General features: G+C 39.7%; 1 protein-coding gene across 1 annotated transcript; it reads right to left on the bottom strand.

Moving 5' to 3' along the window:
* Positions 1 to 5,733: 5,733 nt before the first annotated feature.
* LOC133658483 (heterogeneous nuclear ribonucleoprotein L-like) lies at positions 5,734 to 24,518 on the bottom strand. The gene is made up of 14 exons (XM_062060568.1): positions 24,338 to 24,518; positions 19,973 to 20,088; positions 19,651 to 19,888; positions 19,490 to 19,575; positions 17,703 to 17,799; positions 17,555 to 17,627; positions 12,550 to 12,582; positions 12,244 to 12,315; positions 11,017 to 11,261; positions 10,820 to 10,941; positions 10,542 to 10,743; positions 10,417 to 10,474; positions 6,268 to 6,378; positions 5,734 to 6,190 (listed from the first exon to the last, which is right to left on the bottom strand). The coding sequence occupies exons 1-14, from the start codon at positions 24,413 to 24,415 to the stop codon at positions 6,132 to 6,134; spliced, it is 1,590 nt and encodes a 529-aa protein (XP_061916552.1). The 5' UTR covers positions 24,416 to 24,518; the 3' UTR covers positions 5,734 to 6,131.
* Between the last annotated feature and the right edge of the window lie 1,973 nt (positions 24,519 to 26,491).

Genomic DNA, 26,491 nt, shown 5'->3' on the forward strand with positions numbered 1-26,491 from the left:
TTCCTCAGAAATGTATTTCAAGGTAATTGTAGTATACCGACCGACCACAGCTATTTTTCTTGATTCATTTTCAGACATCCTCAAACAGCATAGTATGAAAGAAGTAACGTCATGGAGGACATTAATCTGGACTGGTTAAATAAAACACGTAGAAAGAAACTTAAGGATATTATAAACGGCTTCTACATGATACAAATGATAAGCAGCCCTATACTAGAATTACAATTGGATGACAAAAATCAAAGAGAACATCTGTAAATACGAATACAAAACCAGAAAGAAGAGTGCTAAAATAAAAATACCATTGGATTAATAAAACAATTTGGATTCTAATAAAGACATGAGGACTCAGCTCTCATAAGAGAAATTATAACAGGTCTAAATACAGATCGTATGATTTTAAAAGTTTGGAGGAACAAAGTTACAATGTTTATGCGGAAGTCTAAGGCTGACTTTCACTTAGAATTAATCAAAGCTGCAAAAGGGAACATTAGAAAGTTATGGAAAACCAGATACAAACTTACGGAAAGAGAGCAAACAAGAAACAACACTGTAACATTGAGTATCAATGGCGCTACTATCGCAGACAGTCTGGACATAAGTGGTAATTTTGATGAACATTTCATCCAGTCTGTACAAACCCTGAATAAAAAGTCCCTCAAAATCAGTGCAAATAATTGTCATTTATTCATATGGACTAATTTTAGAATTAACAAATGAAACAAAGTTAAACAAAATCTTCACTGCATTATCAGACTCACGATCTAGAGATATATATATATGGGTTGGACACTATCTTCCTAAAAACATATAAGGATTGTATTATTGCTCGTATAACAACGATTGATAAATAGATCAATAACGGAAAACACTTTCCCTACCACGTCGAGAAACTGCTACTATAATTAAATCCATAAAGCAGGAAATAAAGAAGACCAGAACATGTACAGACCAATTAGCCTTCGCCACGTTATAACAAAAGGAATAGAACATTTGAAATTAAAAAGTGGCTTTGGAGCAATCAAAGCTGCTCACACGGTCACTAAGAGGGGCATTATGTTGACACATCAATTTAATATTATAGTATTATATTTATCCATGAGAGCATTTTTGTTGTAAATTGTGAGGTATGGCTGTTAAAATCTTGGTTGTTTTTACGAAGGATGACAGATGTGAACAAGAGCATGTATTGTCTTTGTGTGATGATGTAAATAAGGTGTGGTTGTATTGTATATTAAGAATGTGTCCATGAAGGGGTATTTTAGGATTTCTCTTCATCTGATTACATGCTACAGTATGATTATTTTTGATTAATTATTGATTACTATGAATGTATATATTTATTATGATTAATTAGTGTCATAATTTTATTGCTTGATTTTTGGATCCCTTTAATTTAGGTAGCCAGGGACTGCAGATGGAAAGTAGCTATTTAGATATAATCTGGTACAGAACAAATCTGTTTCTGAACTTAATGTTTCTGTGCATTGTCCCATCATAGATAGACTAAATTAAATACAACTATTTAGTGAATTATTGAGGCCACAATAATTCACTAGGTGTTGTAAAATATCAAAGTACTATTGCAAAAGCGAACAGTGACCTCAAACATGACCTGTCCTCCGCCTCTGTTCTTGCTGCGCTTGACTATCAGCTGCCTTTTCTTTTTCTTGGATGTTTCTGAAACTACTAATACTACTACTACTACTACTACTATTACTATTACTACGACTAACACTGTCCCTGTGAGAGGGACAGAGGGGGGAGGTGAGTTTGGATTGGGTCAAGTTTGAGCGTGTTGAGGTTTTATTTAATCGATATGATCAATCCGGTACAAGGATAAAGGAACGTAATGATTTAGATTGACAATTGCAGTGGTTGGCGAAAGCAACCCCAACCTCAAAGGAGGGTGCCAATTCAGTAATTAAATGTTTTGTGAATGATCTAATATCCCGACATGGTTTCCCCAAAAAGATTAGGTCAAACAACGGCACCTATTTTAAGAAAACAGGTTATCATCTTCAGTCACAAGATCAGCACTTCTCAGGACCAGCAGCTTCCTAGGAAGGTGGAAAGACCATGAGACCAAAATGGTAAGTTTGCAAATTGTAGAATTTGTGTGCCAGTTCCTCTGTGCAGATTTGAGGATGAAAGCAGCCACTCCAGATTCCCTTGCACTCGCTAAGAGGGGCACGGTCAAAGCCAATCCAGGACCAACACCCGATACCTGACTGGAAGGAACCGAGAGGAGAGACAACACCTTGCCAGCGATGACGAGAACATCTAAGGTTGCCAGCCAATGTGTCCACCGGGACTCCAGCAGCTGTGGAAAGAAGTGTCGGGAGTGCCGAAGCAGCGAGGAGGCCTGAAGCAAGCCGAGGGCCTGGACCAAAGCCCCACGCCCCATACTCTGCCCCAGCCTTCCCCAAAGCCCCCACAGCTCCAACTCTACCTGAGTTTTCCCCATTTTCGGCCAGCACGCACCGGCCACTGAACAGTCTGCCCAATGGACTGAACCACACCCCAAGAAGAGACAGAGACAGACTGTTTGAGTGGATCTCTTTCTTCACCAAGGCAGCCAAAAGCCCAACGAGGTGTCGGCAGGCCACCAGCCTGAGGCACCACCGAGCCATCTATACGAGCACTAATCGAACATGGACTCATACGAAATTCAGTTGTGTGTTCAAAATCAATTGATAATTAACAATATTGGTAACTACATTCATTGGAAATGCCGGGAAAAATATTTTTGCAAATGTCTTACAGTCATAAGTCTATATACATTCATCTATTTATGTTCAATGATGTTCATGATCAAAGTATTTGTTATTCCTTTACTAAATCAAAGGGTAGGCCACTAATTGTGTTTTGTGAGATGGTTTTACTGCAGGCTGGTAACAGCGATCGCTCTGAAGGAGGGTCATAGACGGAATTTTGGCCTCGTATAAAAACATTGAGGTTTTTGCCTCTATCTGCGGTAGAGATTTAAGTTAGTGGTCTATATCAGAAATTGTTTTGGTCCAGGGTCTTATGTAGTAGAATTACTGACCTTTTGACCTATATTTCTTGTCTTTTAAGAATGTCCGCTCATTTTCAATTCTCTTGTATTTTGTGCCATTGAATGGACCAGTGGTGGGACAAAAGTGAATGTTAAGTTGTGCAAACCTGTCTACAGAATGTGTTGACTGTCTAAAGGATTCGAGTTGTTATGGAACAGATAGGGAAAAGATAAAAGACATTGACGCACTCGATAAGGAACGATGACGCACAAAAGACATATAAAAAATGTCAGAAGACCGGAACTCGACAGTGATTTTGGCTTGTGTGTGTCTTGTTTGCTCCGGAGTGACATGTGGTCTGTCTGCACGGCCAACTCAATTCAACCTGCACTTCTGATAATGGGTAAATACATTTGTTGTACTAAACTACTTTTGTTGCCTGTTTAAGCTTCGGACAATCCACTACAATTTGAAATAATTGGAGCCTTGAATAGGTCAATAATTCATTATAACATTGATTTTTTTTTTTTTGGAGCAATGGCAAAAAAAGACAAAAGAAAGATAGACAAAAGGGAAAACAAGCCTGCATGGTAGCTTTGTGTCAACATTGCAACTTTTTCTAGTTAGATTTCACCTCATTCCACTTTTTTAAATGTTTTTTTAATTTTTGCAATAGCATTTCCAGAATGTGTGGCGGGCCGGTAAACAATTAGCTGCGGGCCGCAAATGGCCCCCGGGCCGCACTTTGGACACCCTTGCTGTACTGGAAGGGTCTGGGTGTCCCTGCCTCCCTTTACAGCCACTTCCTGTTTCGTTGTTTGGGACAGCAACACATGTTATACTGTCACCATCTAGTGGTGGGTAACACACACTACACCGTTTAAGATTTTCACTGACATCAAACTTGAACAACTTTATAATGAAACATAACAAATCATATTTGAATTAGCTTGAAAAAAACAAAAACTAATTCCAATACAAAATATTGGGCAATATCTGAAAAATGCTGTTCACAAACACCTTCCGTCTAATTCGACTTAGTTGGAAATGTTTTGCGAAGAAGAATGAGCAAACATGTCAGTCTCTCGGTAGTAACAAACCCAAAGACACGCAACTGTTTGCAACTTTTCCACACGATATGGTTCAGTTTTCTGTTCGTATCTCGTCTGAAAAGTCTTCGACAAAGTTCGGTTTCATCCGTTTAAAGTTTGCATGTTTAAAACTAGATGTAAAGAAAGGGACGACTTTACCTGCAAGTACCCACATCACAGCACAAAAAAAAATATTTGTGAAAATTAGGTAAGAAAATATTGGTACTTAACGCGAGTAAATGGTTTTAGGTCTTACCTGTAGACAGCAAGTGACATTAAAATGATCCATCTTCACTTGTCTTGCATTAAAACTTTAAAAGTCCACTTGAATCAATGTTTTAATGCATTTTCTGCCATGCATTGTTTTTTTATTTTTAAGTTAGCTCGTTAGCCACCGCTTGGTTACAAAATAAACGTGAAAAAGCACCAAGATAAAAATGATAAAAAGCATAAAATGTTTTTAAAGATGTATAAAATGTAAAGTCTTTGGCTGAAGTTTGAAAACGAGGCCTGGCGTGGCGTTTGAAGGCCAAGTCGAGGTTTAATGAGCTTTAAGCTAACATCACCTGACCTGCAACACCTTCATCGACGTTGCCAGATGGAAAATGACAAATTATCGTACTGGAAACATATTTTGAGGGCCAATTATCGTACATACTTGATTATATATTGCACAGACAATGTCCAGGAGTTTACAGCAGAGCCTGTATAAAATATATTGAATTCTAGTTTTACTTGTAAATAAACTGCTGAAATTAAGTTGCAGGTTTAAGTAAAGTTATTGTACTCTAGTTTACTTTTTGCATGACTGTACTCGACTTTTTCCAAGAGTAGGGTTGCTAACTTTTGCCGTGTTTTATAAAGTTGAAATATTTGATTTTGTTGAAACATTAAAAACATGGGAGCAAATATTCCTACCCCCTATTCCACGTGTTACATCACAATAAATTCATTTATATAAAAATGTGACTTTTGGTCAAATTGGCTTCCAGTGTTTTTATTGAGTATGGCTGCACGATGACAGCAGCATACCGCTGTGGGGTTGCCAGTCTCGACTGACGTGTAAACCCACTGTGTTGCCTCAGTTAATGCAAAGTTGTGCGTTCGTGGATATTATACGAATTAGCATGAATTAGGAAACACTTTAATTCAAGACATAAATCATAGCTAAGTACTATGTTTTTTTTTTACCAAGATGTCTTATCTAAAAGTTCTATTTGATATTCAAAATTGTTTTGTGTTCCATGTTTTTGGGTGTCTGGAACGTATTATTGGATTTACATTGTGGGATTTTTTTTTGTTGCATATGGTTTGGTTCTTTGAAACAGATTAGCAAAAATTAGTTACAAAAATAAAAACATTTCAGAGTGGGGATTTTCAGACATGTTTTAGTCTGGGGCCTGCTGCAAAATATCGTATTTTTCAGGTCTTATCTGCAACACCTTTCTGGTCCCGGAGATGGAAGCTTCCCACGGTCATCGAGGCTTCCAGTCGGATGCAAAATTAACAGAAAACACAGTTGAACCAAGTAGTTTTTTTTTTAAAAGACATGCACAACTCAAGTTTCCCTAGCAGGCAACGTGCCACAATCAATAAGTCGTTGTGTAGCAAGTACAAGAAAGCTGAACAAATAAAAAGTCCAATCAACTTAAATTTTTAGTTTGTAATTTTCTTACAACAAAACAGTCCCTCAGCATGTTGGACATGACGTCAGAACTCACGAGCCAGTAATTAAAAATACAGAAAAAAAAACAAAAAACATCTAGCATTTTAAAAGCTTCAAAAGACAACTTTCAAAAACCATGTTGTCTGGCGTTCTACATTAAGCCTGAAATTAACTCTTTCATAATGAGCTCACATCGAAGTCAGATGAGTAAAAAAAAAAAAAGGGAAATGACAACTGCACATTGGAAGGCTGATAATGAAAACGACACTTAAATAACACATTTGACTTCCCAAGACACAAATGCACTGAGATCTAAACTGCATGTCGTCGCATGGAAATGAAGCCAGGCCCGATCTTCCGAGAGGGGAAAGCATCTTAGTTGGCGTGTTGAACGGTAGAGAAGCACAGCTTGAGGGTGTACGGGTACGGACCAGCTACAATAAGGGCAAAAAATCAGTCAACATTCAAGAACGGTAGGGCGGACTTCAAAACATCTAACTTGAAGACCTACTTGAGTTCTTCATCTGATGATGGTTCATCACGGACAGAGCCTCCATGGCGTCGTTGATGGACTCCCACTCCAGCAGGCCTGAGGCGCTGCGGTCGCTTGAAGCTGCGCCACCTGGTGGAGGAAACAAAAAAAAAAAAAAAATCAGTCTCTTTCACAGGGGCGTAAAAAATAAAATTCACATCCGAATTGCAATTATATATATATATATCTATATATAGATATATATATATCTATATATATAGATATATATATATATCTATAGATATATCTATATATAGATATATATATATATATATATATATAGGCGTGGCGAAGTTGGTAGAGTGGCTGTGCCAGCAATCGGGAGTGTTGCTGGTTACTGGGGTTCAATTCCCACCTTCTACCTTCCTAGTCACGTCCGTTGTGTCCTTGGACAAGACACTTCACCCTTTGCCTCTGATGGCTGCTGGTAGCGCCTTGCATGGCAGCTCCCGCCATCAGTGTGTGAATGTGTGTGTGAATGGGTAAATGTGGAAATACTGTCAAAGCGCTTTGAGTACCTTGAAGGTAGAAAAGCGCTATACAAGTACAACCCATTTATCATTTATATATATATATATATATATATATATATATATATATATATATATATATATATATATATATATATATATATATATATATATATATATATATATAGTAAGAATCCATTTCTAAAAATACATTTTAAAACCATCTTCATGCGTTAATTTTTTCTGTCAAAAAGGAAACAATGAATACATTTAGTAGGAAAGTTGAAGTACACATTATTTCCAGGTCACAAGTTTGACAACTGTGGTCTAGGAAATGCGGGAGATAATGCAATAATTAAAAAGCTTAATCGTTTAATTTTAGATTATATACATTACAATCCTCCTATATACCTAACTAATGTCCGATCCCTATCTCATAAAATCTGCAGTTGGGACTTATTTCCAACAAATTGATAAATAAATGATAAATGGGTTATACTTGTATAGCGCTTTTCTACCTTCAAGGTACTCAAAGCGCTTTGACAGTATTTCCACATTCACCCATTCACACACTGATGGAGGGAGCTGCCATGCAAGGCGCTACCAGCACCCATCAGGAGCAAGGGTGAAGTGTCTTGCCCAAGGACACAACAGACGTGACTAGGATGGTAGAAGGTGGGGATTGAACCCCAGTAACCAGCAACCCTCCGATTGCTGGCACGGCCACTCTACCAACTTCGCCACGCCGTCCCCAATGTTTTAGCAGCCGTAACAATGCTGCTAAAATGACGACTCACCGGCCTACTGCCCTCGGTTATGGCGGCGTTCCCAAATGAGGTAAGCTCTTTTGATTACCTCACTAACATCTTTAATGATGCCTTGCGCAATGCCATTGATGGTATAGTTAAAGTTAAGACTAAAAATGGCTCCTTCGAGGCGTATACCTTGGTTTACGGAAGAAACCGGGGCAATCCTAAACAATCATGTAGAAAGCTGGAATGCAAATGGCGTGCAACAAAATCAGAGGTCTTCCATCAAGCATGGAGTGATAGTTCAATAATTTAAACACGCTCGTACCTTAGCTAAAAGTAATTATTTTTAATCTTATTTGGCTCAATAAAAACGATCCTTAATTTTTGTTTTAACAGCGTAACATCACTAACCCAACCAGGATCTTCTCCCAGTAGCTCCACCCACTCTGCTGATGACTTCATGCAAGTCTTTACCAAAAACAAGTGAGCTCATTAGAAGGAGATTAAAGACACCGCGTCCCAGCTCCAGCGGGGTTCCATAAACATTAATATGAATGTATGCATTACGGCAATCGCCTCTCCAAAATAATCTCTCTTGTTTTGAAGAAGTAACAGAGGAACTCTTGCAACTCGTCAATAGGACAAAACAAACATGTCAAATTAACCCGCTTCCTGGGAAACTCATCAAGAAGCTGTTTGTATTATTAGGTCCATCAGTGCTAAATATTATTCATCTATCACTCTCCTCCGGTACTGTTCCCTTAGCATTCAAAACAGCGGTTATTCATCCTCTGCTTTAAAGACCTAACCTTGATTCTGACCACCTGCTAAATTACAAGGCAGTGTTGCACCTCCCGTTTATCTCTAAAATCCTAGGAAAAAAACTGCTGCACAGCAGCTAAATCAATTTGTAATCCAGCCCTCGCAAAAGTGACTAATAATCTATTGCCAAATTTGGATGCTGACCCGTCATCCATGTTGCTTTCCATACCGTTGATCATAACTTTCTATTAGAATGTATCGAATCACGTGTCTGTATGATAGACTTGGCCTTTTCTTGGTCTAACTCTTTTCTTACTGCAAGGATGCAGTGTGTCTCCGATAATGAAATGACCTCGGATTATGTTAAGAAAATGTGCGGAGTTCCACAGGGTTGGATGTGTGGCCCTGCACTGGGAAGTACCTATATGCTGCTGCTAGGCAACATCATTCGCAAACACGGTGTTAGCTTTCACTGTTATGCGGATGACAACCAAATTTACATTCCTCTAAAGCTGACTAACACACCAGATTGTAATCATTTGGAGGTGTGTCTTGATGAAATCAGACAATGGATGTGCAGCAACATTTTGCATCTTAACGCTAAGAAAATGGAAACGTTGATTATCGGTCCTGCTAGGCACAGACACTTGTTCAAGGATACCTCTTTGAAATTTGACAACCAAACAATTACACAAAGCGACTCGAAGAATCTCGGAATTATCTTTGACCCAACTCTCTTGTTTGAGCTGCACATTAAAAGTGTTTTTAAAACAGCCTTCTTTAATCTCTAATATTTCTAAAGTATGTCCCATTCTGTTATTCAGTGATGCTGAGATCCTTATTCATGCGTTCGTTACGTCTCGTCTTGATTACTGTAACATATTTTCGGGGCTTCCAACGTCCAGCAATAAAAGTTTGCAGATGCTAGACTTTTGACGAGGACAAGAATACTATAGTGTACTGTCCCACATGCAACGGCTCCCGGTACATCTAAGATGCAACTTTAAGGTTTTATTACTTACATTGCAAAATATTAAAATGGTTTAGCATAGGGATGTCACGCTCTGAAAACTTCTTATCACGGTTATTGTGACCAATATCAGTTATTATTATTGCGGTATTTTTAAATTTGCTCAAAATTTTCAAAAATTACTTTAACTGAAATATTTTAACCAAGTTAATTTAAAAAACACAAACATCAAAATGATGTCCTTTGTAGAAGAAACAATGGTAGATAAAAACATGGACCTCAAGTAGAAATTGAATGTGCATACTGTATGAACGCAACACAAGCATTATAAACAATGTAATATGGCAGAAAGAAATAAGTAAAGTAAACGTAAACATTACACAATATAGCACATTAGCGATACAAAAATAAAAACAAATGTAAGAATTTTGAAAGATAGCATCTGATGGACATAAGACGTAACTGCACTTTTTGTCTATATAAAAATAGTGTTCATGTATGATCTAGTCTTATACATAGGGCTGCACAAATAGGGCCAAAATAAATTAAGATTTTTTTATCAATATTGAAGTCACGATTATTATTTGTTAGGTAAAACAGTGTTGGGGTGGGTTGTGAACATGGCGCCATCATGTAATTTGTAATGTCTAATAAAAAGGCTATAGATAAACATTATCCATATATTTAAAAGACAAATATTTGTCTGTTAAATATTAACATGTCAGCTTTTTCTCATTACATAATGCATTCATCTCCATTTTTATATAGGTATTTTTTTAAGTTATGTACATGTTCTGAATGTATGTACATGTAAATGCTCTATCGGGACAGATCCATTAAGAGTTTGAGCAGAAATGTGTTGTATAGGAATTAACTATACACAATAAAACATTAACAAATTGCTATGTCACATGAATGGTTTTTAAAGTAATAACTTTGACATGAAAAAAACAAGTATTATAAAAAAATAAAATAAATACATTGCGGCGACTTTATTCTGCCAACAACTGGCAAATGTGTCGCATCACCAAGAAAAGCTGAAATTTTGTGGATATCCGTCACTTATTGATGCTATAAATTAACAACATTCACTTAAACTTTCGAGGACAAATTTTTATTTGATGTGAAAAAAGCCCCCTAGCCCACCCACCAATTCTAGGAATAGACAACTTACTCTTTCCTGTGAAGAGCTTGACGTTAGTGGGAGCCTTCACTCCGATCTCCTCACAGATCTGCAAAGAAAGCAGTTATAAACGGTGGCGACACAACGAAGGCGACACCAGATGAACAAATGGTCACCTGAGTGAAGATCTCTGCCGTAACGTCAGGCTGAGCGTTGAAGAAGTGCAGAACGTTGCTCGGGTGTTGGATGCGGTTTTTGGCGGCCTGTTCTGGTGACGTGAAGCGGTTGTTCCTGGAGCCGTGGAAGTCCTTGAAGCTGCTAGAACCATCCTCCAGCTCGTAACATTGACCCGGCATGATGGCCAGTTGCTTGGAGACGCTGCAAGAAGGAGGAGAAGTACATGTGTGAGGGGTGAAGGACTTCCATTATCATCATCAAACAAGTGCCTGCTCACCACACGTTGAGCTTCTGTCCAAAGAGGAAGTTGTTGTTGAGATGTGTGATGGCACGGTCCACACCGTAACAGTCGCTCATCTCCACCATGGCGGCGCCAGGCTTGCTCTTCATGAACTTTACCTGTAATAGGAGGCAGGATTGCTCAAAATCAGCACAACTCCCAAATGAGCAACACGCCAGCCACGCGACACCGACCCGCTCCACGTTGCCATAGAGACAGAACATGTTGAAGACCCGGTCGGCGTTCATCTTGAGCGCCTCCAGTCCATAAACCATGAGCACCGGTGACTCCGCATGGGCACCGTACTCGCCAGGAGGGGGAGGCGGTCCGTAATTCGATGCATAGTTTCTGCCCCCGCGCCCTCTCATCGGGGGGCCCATGCGGCGACTCTCATATGGGGAGGAGCCATAATTCTCTTCATACATATGGTAACCATTGACTGGGAAGCGAAGCAGAGCACAGTACAAGTTAGGACACATCCAAACATTTTTATTTTCGACCGAGGAAAAAAAAAATTGGGAAAAAAAGGGAAAAAGTACAGTGCATCCATCAAGTATTAACAGCGCTTCACTTTTTCCACATTTTGTTATGTTACAGCCTTATTCTAAAATGGAATAAATCTATTTTTGTCCTAAATTCTACATATAATAACCCTTAATGACAATGGGAAAAGTTTGTTTAATTTTGCAAATTTATTAAAAATAAACTAAACAAAATATCACATGTACATAAGTATTCAGAATAGGCCTGGGTGATATATCAATATATTTGAGTATTTTGTTGCAGATTATTTGAAAAATGAAATCGATTTTTTTCTCCTCCTGCTTCGGCATACAATGAATGTGTTCCTTTCTATGTGCATTTTGTGCATAATCTTATTTTTTCACTTGCTTGTACTTTATCGCATTTTGCAATGGAAAATGTATTTTAGTTGGCCGTTTGTCTTTTGTCACTTGTATTTTATTATCAACTGTTTGTATAGGTTCATTTTTAAAATGAAAGCCAAGTTTACATACTGCTTAAAATAGAATGTGCAACAAAATATATTTTTAATTAACAGTAAATAATCGTGATGAATGATCTTGATTTCTATATTGATGAAAAGAATCAGTTATTATTTTGGCCATAATCGTGCAGCCCTGGCATGTGGCATTGTATTCAAAAAGACTTGAGGCTGTAATTTCTGCCAAAGGTGCATCAACAAACTATTAAGCAAATGCTAACAGCAATTATTTTTTTATTTTTAATGAATCTGTAAGAAAAAAAAATACTTCCACATTATGGGGTATTGACAGTAGAATTTTGAGGACAAAAATGAATACTCCTTTTTGGAGTAAGGCTGTAACCTAACAAATGTGGAAAAAGTGCAAAAATGAACTAACACCAGCTGTCATGTGCATTCTGTCCAATCAGAACCTTACCGAAATCCGGGGGGTGGTCGCCCAACAGAGCTGGCTGACGTTGGCGCTTGTTGGGGTTGGCGGCCATGTCGTCTGTAAGGAGAGAACAAGGATGGCGACATGGTGTGTTAGCTACAGCGGAAAGATGTGACCCGCACAGTTTGGCCCCGCCCTCTATGAAAGCACTCCTGTAAACGCTCCTTTAAAATTAGCGGGGCCAGATAGGAAGACAAGATGGGTGGGTGCTGGTGATTTGTGTGGGGTGGGGGGTTAGGACAGTGACAAACGGCTAGGTTTTTAGAAACAAGACGAGGCGCATAGACACACCTGCGTTGCCGCCATTGCCATCTGCATCGCCATCTGTACAAGTACACAAATTAAATCACAGACATTCAGAGAGGCCACATCAACAACCACGTCAACAACACTAGAGCGGGGTCGTCAAATCAACATAATCATGGCCTGAGATGCCCTCGTACACGCCACTTCAAACTAGAGGCGCTCAGCACGTCCTACAACAATTTAAAGGCTGTCACATGGCTTCAAAGGGGATTCCAAACATGGTGGTGTCAGTCAGGTGTGTCCATGTTGGGTGCTGCTCGTTGTTGCGGTGGTGTGGTGCTGTTACTTACTGCATGCTCACACACAGGAAGGCTGCAGTAGTTTCACCACTCCACTACTCATTTCACACTCCTAGCCTTTGCCTCTTTTGGGGGAAACAACTCGCCAACACGCCTTCTAACTCGGTCGCTCGGTCCGAGTTTCGGGTCCCTTTTCGGAACGCGCCGTTTACGCGCCCCCTGCAGGCCGGCCGTGTGGCTGCCATAGCGCAAGCTGGCTCCTTGGAGGCGCAAAGCGGCCATAGCGCGCAGGAGGACTTAGTCAGCTTCTAGACTCTGAAAGATGGAGACAAAGCAGCGACACAGGATGCATGTAGAGCAGACAAGGCTGAGTTCTGCACAAATGGGCCTGACTGGGCTGCGTGTTCTGATGGTGTTGTCAGCAGTGTCGTTGTCTTCATCAGTTGTCTCCATGGTGACGTCTATTGGATCAGTTGCGGTGTGTTGTGTTGGCGCATCAGTGTGTCCCTTTTGTCTGTTTGGGCAGATCTCATTGGTGTCAGCCTCCGTGTTCTCATGGGAGGGGTGAGGGCGTGTTCAAGCGTTGGCACTTTAGTGTGTCTGAAGGGAGGGACCAAGCGTAGCTCAGCGCCTTCAAGACGTGTGCGTTGTCATCGGGGATCAGGTGTGAGTGAGGAATCAGTCCTACAGAGTCTCCATGTTTGTTGCCTTACAGCCTCATGTCTGAGGGTGTGGTGAGTGGGCATGTCCTCAGTGAAGGACACACACGGTGATGTCAGCATGTGTCTGCTGCTCCCTCCTGCGTGCGTTATAGTGTGTTCGAGGCGGAACCCTTGCTGTGTTAGAAGCACGTAATTTAACTGTGGGTGTGGGTTATGGTCACAAGGTGTTTCCAGAAAAAATGACTGAAGGAAGGCAGTTGAAAGACTAAAGTGCACATTTGTCAAGAAGCACGACGCGACTGTGTGGCCAAGAACGCAAACACTGAAGGCGCACTCACAGTAGCTGGCCTGCGCTCACACTGATCATTCAGGCATCAAGTCTATTCTGCAGTTTCGCTCAAATTTCTAATGACTTTGTGGAATATTTCCAGTCTTGTTTGCAGCCAGTTTGAGTAATTTGTGCAAGGTTGGCACTGTCTATTTTTACAAGAGCAGAGATGGCAGGTGCACATACCAATGTAGTCGTGGGTGGGTACGTGTGCTGCGAGTTTGGCTTATTTTGAGTCTTTTTATTTTTTTTTTACGTTATGAATTGTGTTAGTCATCATTAAATATCTGCAAGGAGCGGTCGCATTTCAGTTTATTCTATGATTTTACTATGTTGTGCATGTTCATGGTATCGCGCTGGGCTCTACAATGGCTTCAACAATTGCCGCACCGGAGCATCTACACCTGCCAAACGTACCTTGCTTTAAGTGTTAAGCGAGCTCATGCACAGTAGAATTAGCCCTGTGCCAGTATGCTCCTAGAAAATGAAAAATCACCTTTTTACAAAAAAAGACTTCCAGCTGCCTCAGTCTGCATGCGTCTCAAGATCTCATACCAGCAAGCACCAACTCAATTTTCTTTCTTTTTTGTGTGATACATTTGTAGCAAAAGGAAAGGAAACATTTAAATGAAAAGAAAACGCTAAATATGTCACTTGTTAGCAATATTAACACTAAGTATGTTTCAATGCGCTAAATTAGATTTCTCAAAATATTTCAGCTTGACACAGGGAAACACCTAATCTGATAGTTTGGCTTTTTAAAGATCTGATTAACACACCTACAATATGTGATTGGAAACCAGTTCTCTGAGTTATCGGCGCACCAATCTCTGTGTGGACACGCATTACTACATTATTGACAGGTGTAGAAAAACAGGCCGGGGCTGGGGAGAACTCTTTACACCAGGGGTGCCCACACTTTCTGCAGGCGAGCTACTTTTCAATTGATCAAGTCGTGGGGATCTACCTCATTCATATAAATAATTTATATTTACTTATTTATGAAAGATATGTTTTTGTTAACAAGTTAAAGGTGTTTAAAGATAATGCAAGCATGTTTAACACATATAGTTAATATTGTTAACAAGTTAAAGGTGTTTAATGATAATACAAGCATGTTTAACACATATAGATTCCTTTCTTTCATGAAGACAAGAATATAAGTTGGTGTATTACCTGATTCTGATGACTTGCATTGATAGGAATCAGACAGTAGTGCTGATAACGTCCGCATTTTCAAATGGAGGAGAAAAAAAGTCCTCCTTTCTGTCCAATACCACATGAAAGTGGTTGGTTTTTGGCATCTTATTTGTCAAGCTTCCGTACTCCTTTTTATACACTTTACAAGAAATACATTGGCGGCAAAATCCGTAGCTTGCTAGCATGTGCACGCCAGCTTTCTGAGACTCTTATTTTGTTAGCGCAGGCAGGATGAAGCAGCGCTTTTATTGTGCAACTGTGCAGTCGGTCTTTGGAGTTTTAAAGAAAGGTACGGCGCCAGAGTCTGTTGAAATAAAAAGTGTTTCTCGCCTTCCTGTCGGTAATTTTTTCTTAATAATGAGCTGGCAGCAGCCAGCAGCATCTCAGAAGACCCTCGGGTGCCATGAATGTCAATCAAGTGACGGAAGTGACGTCATATTTTTTTAATGCCTGGCTGGCGATCGACTGACACACTCTCCGCGATTGACCGGTAGCTCGCGATCGATGTAATGGGCACCCCTGCTTTACACCAACAAGCATACACGTTAAAGATTTGGCAGTTGAAATAGCTCAATATTTTTCCAGTATATAATCTTGTGGAAACAGTCTATTTTTACACCTACAGCCCGCAGCAAAAGTGAAGCCACAGGAGTGATGAGACAAGAGTTAGAAAGAAAAGATATTGATGACAAAATGAGTACCGTATTTTCCGCACCATAAGCCGCACCTAAAAACCACAATTTTTCTCAAAAGCTGACAGTGCGGCTAATAACCCGGTGCGCCTTATATATAGATTAATATTAATTTTCATAAAGTTTAGGTCTCGCAACTACGGTAAACAGCCGACATCTTTTTTCCCCATAGAAGAGGAAGCGCTTCTTCTACTGTAAGCAACCGCCAAGGTGAGCACCCGCCCCCGTAGAAGAAGAAGCGCGCGGATATTACGTTTCATTTCATTTGTGTGTTTCTGTAAAGACCACAAAATGTCTCCTACTAAGAGACACGCGTACAAGGTTCCACTGACTTTTGATATTCATGTGATACAACGGGAACACGTACGGTGAATATTCGCACCACAGAGAATGAGAAGTCGTCCTTCACCGTGGTTCTAGCTTGCCATGCTAACGGCCAGAAACTTCCACCCACGGTGATATTCAAAAGGAAGACCTTGCCAAAAGAGAACTTTCCAACCGGCGTCATCATAAAAGCTAACTCGAAGGGATGGATGGATGAAGAAAAAATGAGCGAAGAGACCGGGTGACTTTTTTCACGCAGCTCCGCCCCTGTTGATCTACGACTGCATGCGCGTCCACATCACAGATGGTGTCAAAAAACAAGTGAAGCACACCAAAGAAGAAGAATTCGAGGGATTTGTGGATGAGTAATAACTTCAGAAAGTGAGCTTTAAATGTTTATTTTGTGTGTTGTGTGACACTAACGTATGAGCAACGTTGAGTTATTGATGTTGCTATTGCTCTGCACTATTTTGAGTGTTACTATTTTTGTGATTGCACATTTGCACATTACATTTTGGGAGTGAACAGAGTTGTTAGAACGCTGGTTTGTAATATATTATTAAAGTTTGACTGACCTATCTGACTGTTTTTTTGACATTCCCTTTAGCGTAGCGTAGGTGCGGCTAATAACACGGGGCGGCTAATAGGTAAACAAAGTTTTGAAATATGCCATTCATTGAAGGCATGGGGCGGCTTATGGTGCGGAAAATACGGTAGTTACGTTTAACTTCATGGTTCATCCGGAGGAACAGGCTTTTTGCCTTTTATGATTTCTTAGTGGGAAGAAAACACTATTATTTGGACCCTGAATTATTTTAAGGAAATGCATTAATTTAATTTATTACAATCAGCAATACAATGTGTTCTGTATAAATCTTATTGGCTTAGTTCTGTCGGTCTCATTTCTATGTTGCGTTGGACAGATTTGTTTTTTTTTCCATTCATGAAATCATATTCAGAGTGTTTGAGTTGTCCATCAATGAAATAATTAAAACTTATTTTTCCCGTACGAAATTATTCTAATTGTGTCCATGGGTCAGAGTTAAGTGGGTAGTGTATTTGTACTCAAATTAGTTGGTGACATCATATTCCCTACAAAATGTTTTAGATATTTTAGGTCAAGTGTCTATATTTTGGGAAGAAGTGTGAACTGTTAAATTTCTTCTCACAAAATCCTGTGTAAATAGATATAGATTAATATCTGCTATCGGTGTGAAAGTCGAGAAATTTTAGGTTATAGGTTCAATTTCCATTATCGTGCAACCCTAGTGTTACCTATATTCATGAACATGAAACGTGTTTGTACATTCCTGTCACACAGTCACTCGGCAGTTCACTGCATTGTTTCAATAATTACAGGTTTATTATATGAAAGATGTTTCGACACAATGTTTGCTGTTTTAGACGTCAGTGTTCCCTCTGCTATCTGACTGCATTACTTCAGGACAAGCTGTTTGACAAGTGATGCAACATAATTGTGAGTGCGTTTGTACTAAGCATGTGTTTGGAAAAATTTCTGCGTGTGTAAAAGCGAGAGAGCGTTACCTGGGCCACCCAGATTGGGGTTGGTGTAGTCCCAAGTGTCCTGGTCATTCTTGAACACGTTCAACCGAGTGGGCTGAGGAAAGAAGATACAATTATGTAATAAATATTCCAAGGATGCATCGGTTATTATGCGAGGGGCCAAATGTACCTTGGCATATTCAATCTTCAATGTGCAGCAGCCAGAGTAGATGTCAGCTCCATTGAGAGACGCTTTGGCACGTTGGGCGCTTTGCACAGAGTCAAACGTAGCAACAGGGTTAAGAAACAACGTCAAGTTCTCTTGAGTGTAATGACAGTCAGTACCTTTCCATGCACAAAATTGGTCTGATTTCTCAAATAATTTGGTTTCTTATAATTTTCACACATGTGAAGTCCCAGTTCCCATGCTTTATCTCTAATGCGACTGTTAGCCATACGCTGGGGCTGCACATCTAATCAACATTGAGGTTTTAGTGCGATAAATATCCGCCAGAAGCGGGATTTTTTTCTCCGCCGTCACCGGCATTTGAGTGACAGACATGTCGAGTCTCACGTTTCTTCGTCCCTCGGTTCAAACAGGGAGAAAGTCGTCGCCCTCAGGTTAACAGAATTAACTGAAGGCCGTGTGCCCTCTTTTCAGTCATTCACAATCTTTGACTCAGTCGGCAAAGAGCGAGACACACTAAGAAAATTTATATTTTGGTAAACTAAGGAGCACATTTTCTGATGATTTATATGCCAATGGCGTCTAAATTGTTGTATATGGACGGCTAATTCTAACGTCACTAAAGTTTGAACAACAATGATGTGAACTTGTGCATGATTGGAATGCATGAGATTGATGTTGTCTTGAAGTCATGGAATCTTACACTATTTACCCTTGTCCTGCACTGACTAAGAAAATATATGCATTATTTTTTTTACACTCTGAATTAATTGCATTGTGTATGCACAACTTTTAGTGTCAAATTACAGCTGTTTGCAGGGCTCTGTCTACCGGCCAGAATGTGCTCGCGTCATGTCACATATTTTGAGTGTCTTCTTTGAGGATGTTTCACCACTTATCCAATAGGTATGTTTTAAATCTGAATTTCCCCACAGGGATTATTAAAAGTCTACCGCGTCATGTCACATATTTTGAGTGTCTTCTTTGAAGATGTTTCACCACTTATCCAATAGGTATGTTTTAAATCTGAATTTCCCCTCAGGGATTATTAAAAGTATTTCTGATTCTGATACACTTAAAAATATTGACTTATTTTAGCTTCATACTTTGTATGTTAGATGGTGTGCTGGTCCTTCACCGAAATTGCCGCATTGATAACTCACCAAATACCTTGTTTATAATAGCATGATCGGTGTGTTAATCCAATCTTTAAAAAGCCAAACACGATCAGATTAAGGTGTTGGCATGTGTTGTAGAAAACTCAAAACGTTAAGGAAATCAGACTAATTTAGTGCATAGAAACCTCTGAGTAATGTCAGGTCTCCATATCCTATCTGACAGTTTTTTTGTGACCGAAAGAAGATATTTCTCAAAGTACATATCGTTTATATTCTCAAATGTTAAAAACTGTGGTCAACCAAGCCAAGATTGCGGTTGTGCAGCAAGCAGCGCGCGAACAGAGTACACAAAAGGGCCTAGATGTTCATGCAAAAAAGCAGATACGAGCAAAAAATCCAACTATGGAATGAAATCTATCCCTATACTTTACTTTAATTCAAAAAAAAGGATTGTCGAGTGACATCTTGTGCTCCAGACATCATTTTACATGACAGAACAGATGAAAAACTTGGAAAGGCATGAAGTTTTACAATTTCTTTGTGTGGTTTGGTCAAGGAAATTGGTATCAAGAATCTCCTGGATAAATATGCATCGTTTTTGTTCAAGTAAGGTTGCATTGCATGATTTAACTTCACATCTACCGCCATGTTTGTTGTTACTCGAAAGGATATTCCACCATGGCCTGCACACCATTCTTCCTAAAGATGACAATTCTTTGTACAGGGCCGCAGTTGTTGCAGATGGTGTAAAGAACCTCCTGTGGGCGAGGGGAATACAAAATGATGTTGAAAAACTGTTGTCCACAGTAAAGAAGATGCACCATTTAACTCACCGTGGTGATGGGGTAAATAGGGTTCATTATGGTGAGTAGAAGGACATTGTTGACACTCCTGGAGTCATCCGCGTCCCCCGGCCTAGAGATCTTCTGGCTTGTAGAGTAGTTGACAAAGGCCGGGTGGCCCGCAATGTAAACTTGATTGTCTGCGCTATAAGTCACCGCCGTGGACGAGCCGTTCATGTCCTCGTACTCCACCAGAGCCTGACGCTTTTTGGGCATCACCACCACATAGCTGCAATATCACCATTGACAAAATAAGCCCTCGGAAGACTAGTTAAGCAGTGAATGTCAACCACCATTGCTAAACTGTCTTTACCTAATGGCTCCAAACTCTTGCAGGGTCTCCACTAGGTCGGCCTCCGTGACACCATCCACCAGTCCCCGGACGTGCACGACGACGGATGGCAGGGTCTTGTGGGGGTCCTCAAATCCCTATCACAAAAATATTGTAGGTACTTTGAGGAGGTTTGCGATGTGCGTCATTGTTTACTCTTGTGTGGGCTTTTTGGACCAGTAAAAAAGGTTGATGACAGTCGACTTTGAAATTTTACAGATGTGATTTGAAGAAATGGATTTACATTTCAAGATCGTACAAAACTATACACAAAAGGTTACATTTTGTAAACATATTTGTCCGTATAATTAGATTTAATGGAAAACCACATTGGAAAACTCCAAGAAATATAGAAGTCAGAGCTCTTTTCTTTAATTGTAACGTCGCCACTTAAAACAAATAATTAAACATGTATCAAAGGTTTTATTTTTTCATTAAATTATTTGGACTCGACGTCCATTGCACCGGTCGCCGATGGTGGGGGGGCAGTCCCCACATCTGTGGTCCCCTCCAAGGTTTCTCATTGTATCCCATTGGGTTGAGTTTTTCTGCCTGATGTGGGATTTGAGCCGAGGATGTCGTTGTGGCTCTACCAACCGAGCTATGCCGGCCCTCGTTGTGGCTTGTGCAGCCCTTTGAGACACGTGATTTAGGGCTATATAAATAAAATTTGATTGTGTGTGTATGTAAGTGAGAATGTTGTCTGTCTCTGTGTTGGCCCTGCAATGAGGTGGTGACTTGTCCAGGGTGTACCCCGCCTTCCGCCCCGATGCAGCTGACATCGGATCCAGCACCCCCCCCTCCGCGATCCCGAAACGGACAAGCGGTAGGAAATGGATGGATGGAGGATTTTATTTGGGTTACTTTAACCAATCCATTCACTATATACATGTATGGCAAATAATAAAAGGGAGCTATAATGTTGTGAATTATATTTATATAGCGCTTTTCTCTAGTGACTCAAAGCACTTTTACATAGTGAAACCCAATATCTAAGTTACATTTAAACCAGTGTGGGTGGCACTGGGAGCAGTTGGGTAAAGTGTCTTGCCCAAGGACACAACGGCAGTGACGAGGATGGCGGAAGCGGGAATCGAACCTGGAACCCTCAAGTTGCTGGCACGGCCACTCTACCAACCGAGCTATGCCGGCCCTTGTTGTGGCTTGTGCAGCCCTTTGAGACACGTGATTTAGGGCTATATAAATAAACTTTGATTGTGTGTGTGTATGTAAGTGTGAATATTGTCTGTCTATCTGTGTTGGCCCTGCGATGAGGTGGCGACTTGTCCAGGGGTACCCCACCTTCCGCCCCAATGCAGCTGAGATCGGCTCCAGCACCCCCCGCGATCCCGAAACGGACAAGCGGTAGAAAATGGATGGATGGATGATTTTCTTTGGGTTACTTTAACCAATCCATTCACTATATACTGTATTTTTCGGAGTATAAGTCGCACCGGCCGAAAATGCATGATAAAGAAGGAAAAAAACATATGAGTCGCACTGGAGTATAAGTCGCATTTTTGGGGAAATTTATTTGATAAAACCCAACACCAAGAATAGACCTTTGAAAGGCAATATAAAATAAATAAAGAATAGTGAACAACAGGCTGAATAAGTGTACGTTATATGACGCATAAATAACCAACTGAGAACGTGCCTGGTATGTTAACGTAACATATTATGGTAAGGCTGAAACGACGCGTCGACATAGTCGACGTCATCGGTTACATAAATACGTCGACGCCGTTTTTGTGCGTCGACGCGTCGCATAATGACGTCACACTACCGCCATGGCGAAGCGCAGAGCAGACGATCAAAGAAGACGATGCGAGCGGTGCGAGCGAGGAAAAGCATGCCAAAAGTGGTCAAAAGTGTGGGAGTATTTCAATAAACGGCCTAATAATGTTGTTGTATGCACAGTGTGTCGAGCGGAAATGGCCTATCATAGCAGCACAACGGCTATGAACGAACATTTGAAAAGAAAACCATCAACTAGTCAATCGTCCGCGTGAGCATACGTTGTCATCATTACACAAAAACATGAATGTGACATTTGTATCTGCTAGGGGTGTAACGGTACGTGTTTTGTATTGAACCGTTTCGGTACGGGGCTTTCTGTTCGGTACGGGGGTGTACCGAACGAGTTTCTAAGCTAAAGTCTTAACAAGCTGCTTTGCTCCGTCTGCCTCTGTCTCAGCACGCAGCATTGTCCCACCCACACAACCATCTGATTGGTACACACGAAGCATTATCAGCCAATCAGCAGTGCGTATTCAGAGCGCATGTAGTCAGCGCTTCAGCGTGGAGCAGATAGGTGTTTAGCAGGTGAGCATCAGGCAGCGGACTCTCCCCAAATGATAATAAACACCTCCCAGTCAACTACTAGTAACATCACTATGAGCCCGTTGACCTTCTAGAAACTTAAACTGCAGCTCAGCTCACTCGCAATCCTGGCTTGAGGTGAAGGCTAATTAGCTCTCAGTTCCAGCCACATCGACCCCTTCTGAGCGCCTATTTTCAGCTGCTGGGAATATTGTAAACAAGAAAAGAACCAAAGCATGTAGACATGCTAACCTTTCTTCATTACAACTGTTAAGACACTCACTGGAATGAGTAGAATTGGTTATTGTGTTGGACTGGATGTTTATTTTGCACATTTTAAAAGCAATACTTAATGTTTACAGTGCTCCAGAATATTTAGATTGGCACTTTTTTGTATTGGATGTTTATCTTTATTTTTGCACATTTTAGCAAATAAGCAATACTTTCACTTTTGTTGAAATGTTTACACTGTTACAGAATATTTCGTTTTGCACTTTTTTGTATTGGATGTTTATCTTTATTTTTGCACATTTTAAAGCAAAATAAGCAATACTTTTACTTTTGAAATGCTTATACTATTGCAGAATATTAAGATTTGCACTGGATGTTGACTTTTATATTTGCACATTAAAAAGCAAATAAGCTACTTTTAATTTTGTTAAATGTTAAAAGTTTTAAATGTTTACATTGTTACAGAATATTTAGTCATGTTGTTGTCAATGTTGACTGAGTGGCCATACTTCTTTTTTTTGGAAATAAAAGCCATGCCTTTTGAAAAAACGGGCCTACATTTATTTTTTCATCTTAATTTTGAATAAAAAAATAATCGGTAAAAGGAAAAATAATCTATAGATTAATCGAAAAAAATAATAATCTATAGATTAACCGATTAATCGAAAAAATAATCTATAGATTAATCGATTGAAAAATAATCGTTAGCTGCAGCCTTATATTATGGTAAGAATCATTCAAATAACTATAACATATAGAACATGCTATACGTTTGCCAAACAATCTGTCACTCCTAATCGCTAAATCCCATGAAATCTTATACGTCTAGTCTCTTACGTGAATGAGCTAAATAATATTATCTGATGTTTTACGCTAATGTGTTAATAATTTCACACATAAGTCGCTCCTGAATATAAGTCGCACCCCCGGCCAAACTATGAAAAAAACTGCGACTTATAGTCCGAAAAATACGGTATGGCTAATAATAAAAGGGAGCTATAATGTTTTGAAATCATGTTCCAAAATGTAGGTCACATATCTTTCTTTTGTCTTAATGGAGAATCTAGTAGAAAAAAAGCGACTGATTTTTAAACTCAAAACTCTCTTAATATTTGGCCTATCACAACGGTTCGAGTACCATTGGAATGCATTTTCCCCAGTTTTTTTTAAACATTGTGCATTTGAATGGTTTTGTTACGTACCTACATTATTACACAGACCAGCATAACGTTTGAGATCACACACACGCTACATGCATGTCGCTTCAAAAAAGCAACTTGCACGTACGTGCTAACGTTGGACTCTTTGCTTTAACGAGGGGGGGTGGGTTAGCTGACCAAACTCATGGGTTGGAAACCACTGGCTTTATTTGCTGGTATTTAGAGGGGTAACATATATCAGAAGATGAATACATTTGTACAATTACAGCGAAGCGAAATGTTTATTGTCGGAAAAATATGCAAAATCGAATCTAGCTAGCTTAGCTGTTAGCTTCCTGGCTAGCTAGAGGTTGCGTACGGCTTAAGCTACCCGCGCGAGAACAAAGCCATCTCCGGGTAGGCCCAGCGAGGGAAAAGCCCTCAAAAGTCGCAATTCAAACAGCGTATTCAGTGGTAGTTAGGTCTTTTCTTGTTGAACTAGAAATGATATTAGGAATAGCAAGAGAGTAATATTGAAGACGCTCTCGACGAATGCGCATTTTTTGCCAATGGGCAACGAACACATGACGCAGGTTTGACCACTGCTAACGTTTTAGCTGAAGCAACTCAAGTATAGTCAACACGACTATCTTACCGCGGCCATTCCTTCGGTTTTCTGCCTTTTGGTCGCCCTCCCGTCTTCGCTGTAGTATCGGCTCGTTGCAGTTGCCATGTTGCCCGAGTTAAAAAGGATGGTGCCACTGACGAAGCTACGAAATGGACGAGAAGCGCCGATGAAAACCAGACGCTTTTCCACCCCACCCCCTTCCTTTCGCGTTCATTCTCTAATAGGTCGAAACGCTTGCCAATCAACACGTCATTTGAGCCGCAGCCAATGGGAAGTCAGGATCTATCATTTAGCGTTCTTGTGCGTCAGTCTGCATGGTTACATTTTATAAAGAATAAGATAATTAACCTTTAAATGTGCCCGTTACATTACATATATACATACATCATGTATATAAAACCTCAATTGAGGTGTTTGGGTGAGGTTTTTTTTAAAGAGAAACTGCACTTTTTTGGAATTTTGCCTATCGTTCACAATTATGAAATACATTTTATAAACATTTTTTAAATGCATTCTAAATATTAAATAAACAAGTTCGCTAACAATAAGGGAGCCGCGCGATTCCGCCTATATTTTGTGAACTATAGGAAACATTTCAACAAATTCCCAGGCTTGTGCACCTCCGTGTCCAGAAGCTCTGCTCAACAGACCAATCAATGAGCTCTGTTGAGCAGAGAGTTTCCTCAACAGACCAATCAAAATAGCTATGTTGAGCCGAGTCGAGGAGACGGTCTCAAGTGCCCCTGGTTGCAGCCCGCAGATCGAGGAGGGGCTTATTTTCCCTCAATGTGGGCGGGTCTCAACGTTGAGCCCGCGGGCTCCATCTGGTGGCGGAGATCCGGCAGCACACATTCTCAAACGTCAATAAAGCTACTTTTAACTTGTCAAATGTATTTTTTTTACCATGAAAAAACAATAAAATATATATATATATATAAACCATAGTATGAAAAAAGGTTCATGTATTTGATAGACTTAGACATTCCTACTTTTAACTTGTCAAATGTATCTGCCATCTTTTTTGTAGTTTTATTCCTTTTTTATTATCTTCATTATTTTCTGTATTGATCCTACACTATTATTGTGTTTTTTTGTTACTTCTGATATGGCCTTGCCACGGTTTATTTGCTTATTTATTTATTTATTTTTTGTGTCTTTTTATTTTGTATTGTTTTACATCTGATCAACTTCTGTGACTTTCCTTTTCTTTTTTAAGTGTGAACGGTGGAGAGGTCCTCGAGAGGTGATCTTGGGATCAATTCCTGAGGATCCTTGATGCCGAGGAATGTTCATCCACTATGGTCTGGATAGCCTGTAGCTGATCCTGAGCCAGAGCGGGATGGATGGATATATATATATATACAATATCTGGGTATCTTTTCTAATACTGTTTATACTGTAAACCTTGAATTGTTAAAGTTTAAGTGCACCTCTCTCCTCAAGTGTGCATGTGAGTGGGTATGAGTGGATGTGCGATTGTATGAAGGTTTTGCGTGACCAAAGTATGACTGTTAAATGTGATTTTAACTGTAAAATTCAATACAAATATTTGCAAAAAAAAACACAAAAAAAACTTGTCAAATGTATTTTTTTTACCATGAAAAAACAATTAAAAAAAAATAAAAATAAACCATAGTATGGAAAAAGGTTCATGTATTTGATAGACTTAGACATTCCTACTTTTAACTTGTCAAATGTATTTTTTTTTACCATGAAAAAACAATTACAAAAAAAAAATATCTAAACCATAGCATTTCCATAAGAGTATAGACACATATTATTTTGCACACTCAATTATATTAGCAAAGTCAAATAAACCAAAGACAGAAGACTTTGCATCATTGATTTTATTTTTCACCCCAGGCTAAAAATGTTTGATCTGTAAAGAAAAAAAAATGTTGTAGCCTAGCCAAATACATTCCTTAAGCTCCCATAAATGTTTAACAATGGCAAGTATCAAGGTATTTTTCTGGCCCATAACAAGCAACCCTGTTCCCTGTTTCCAGTTCTGTTAATTTTCCACTGTCTAGAAAGGAAACAGATTGCGGTTCTTATAGGCACAATAACAATGCAAGATGTAAAACTAAGGTAATTGAAATAAGTGGAGGAATTACGGTTTAGTCTAGCAATAGTTGACTACAAGACTAATTAATCACATGACCTCTCACCTGTAGCCCTCCT

Source organism: Entelurus aequoreus, linkage group LG10 (assembly GCF_033978785.1).
Source record: "Entelurus aequoreus isolate RoL-2023_Sb linkage group LG10, RoL_Eaeq_v1.1, whole genome shotgun sequence".
Taxonomy (NCBI): domain Eukaryota; kingdom Metazoa; phylum Chordata; class Actinopteri; order Syngnathiformes; family Syngnathidae; genus Entelurus; species Entelurus aequoreus.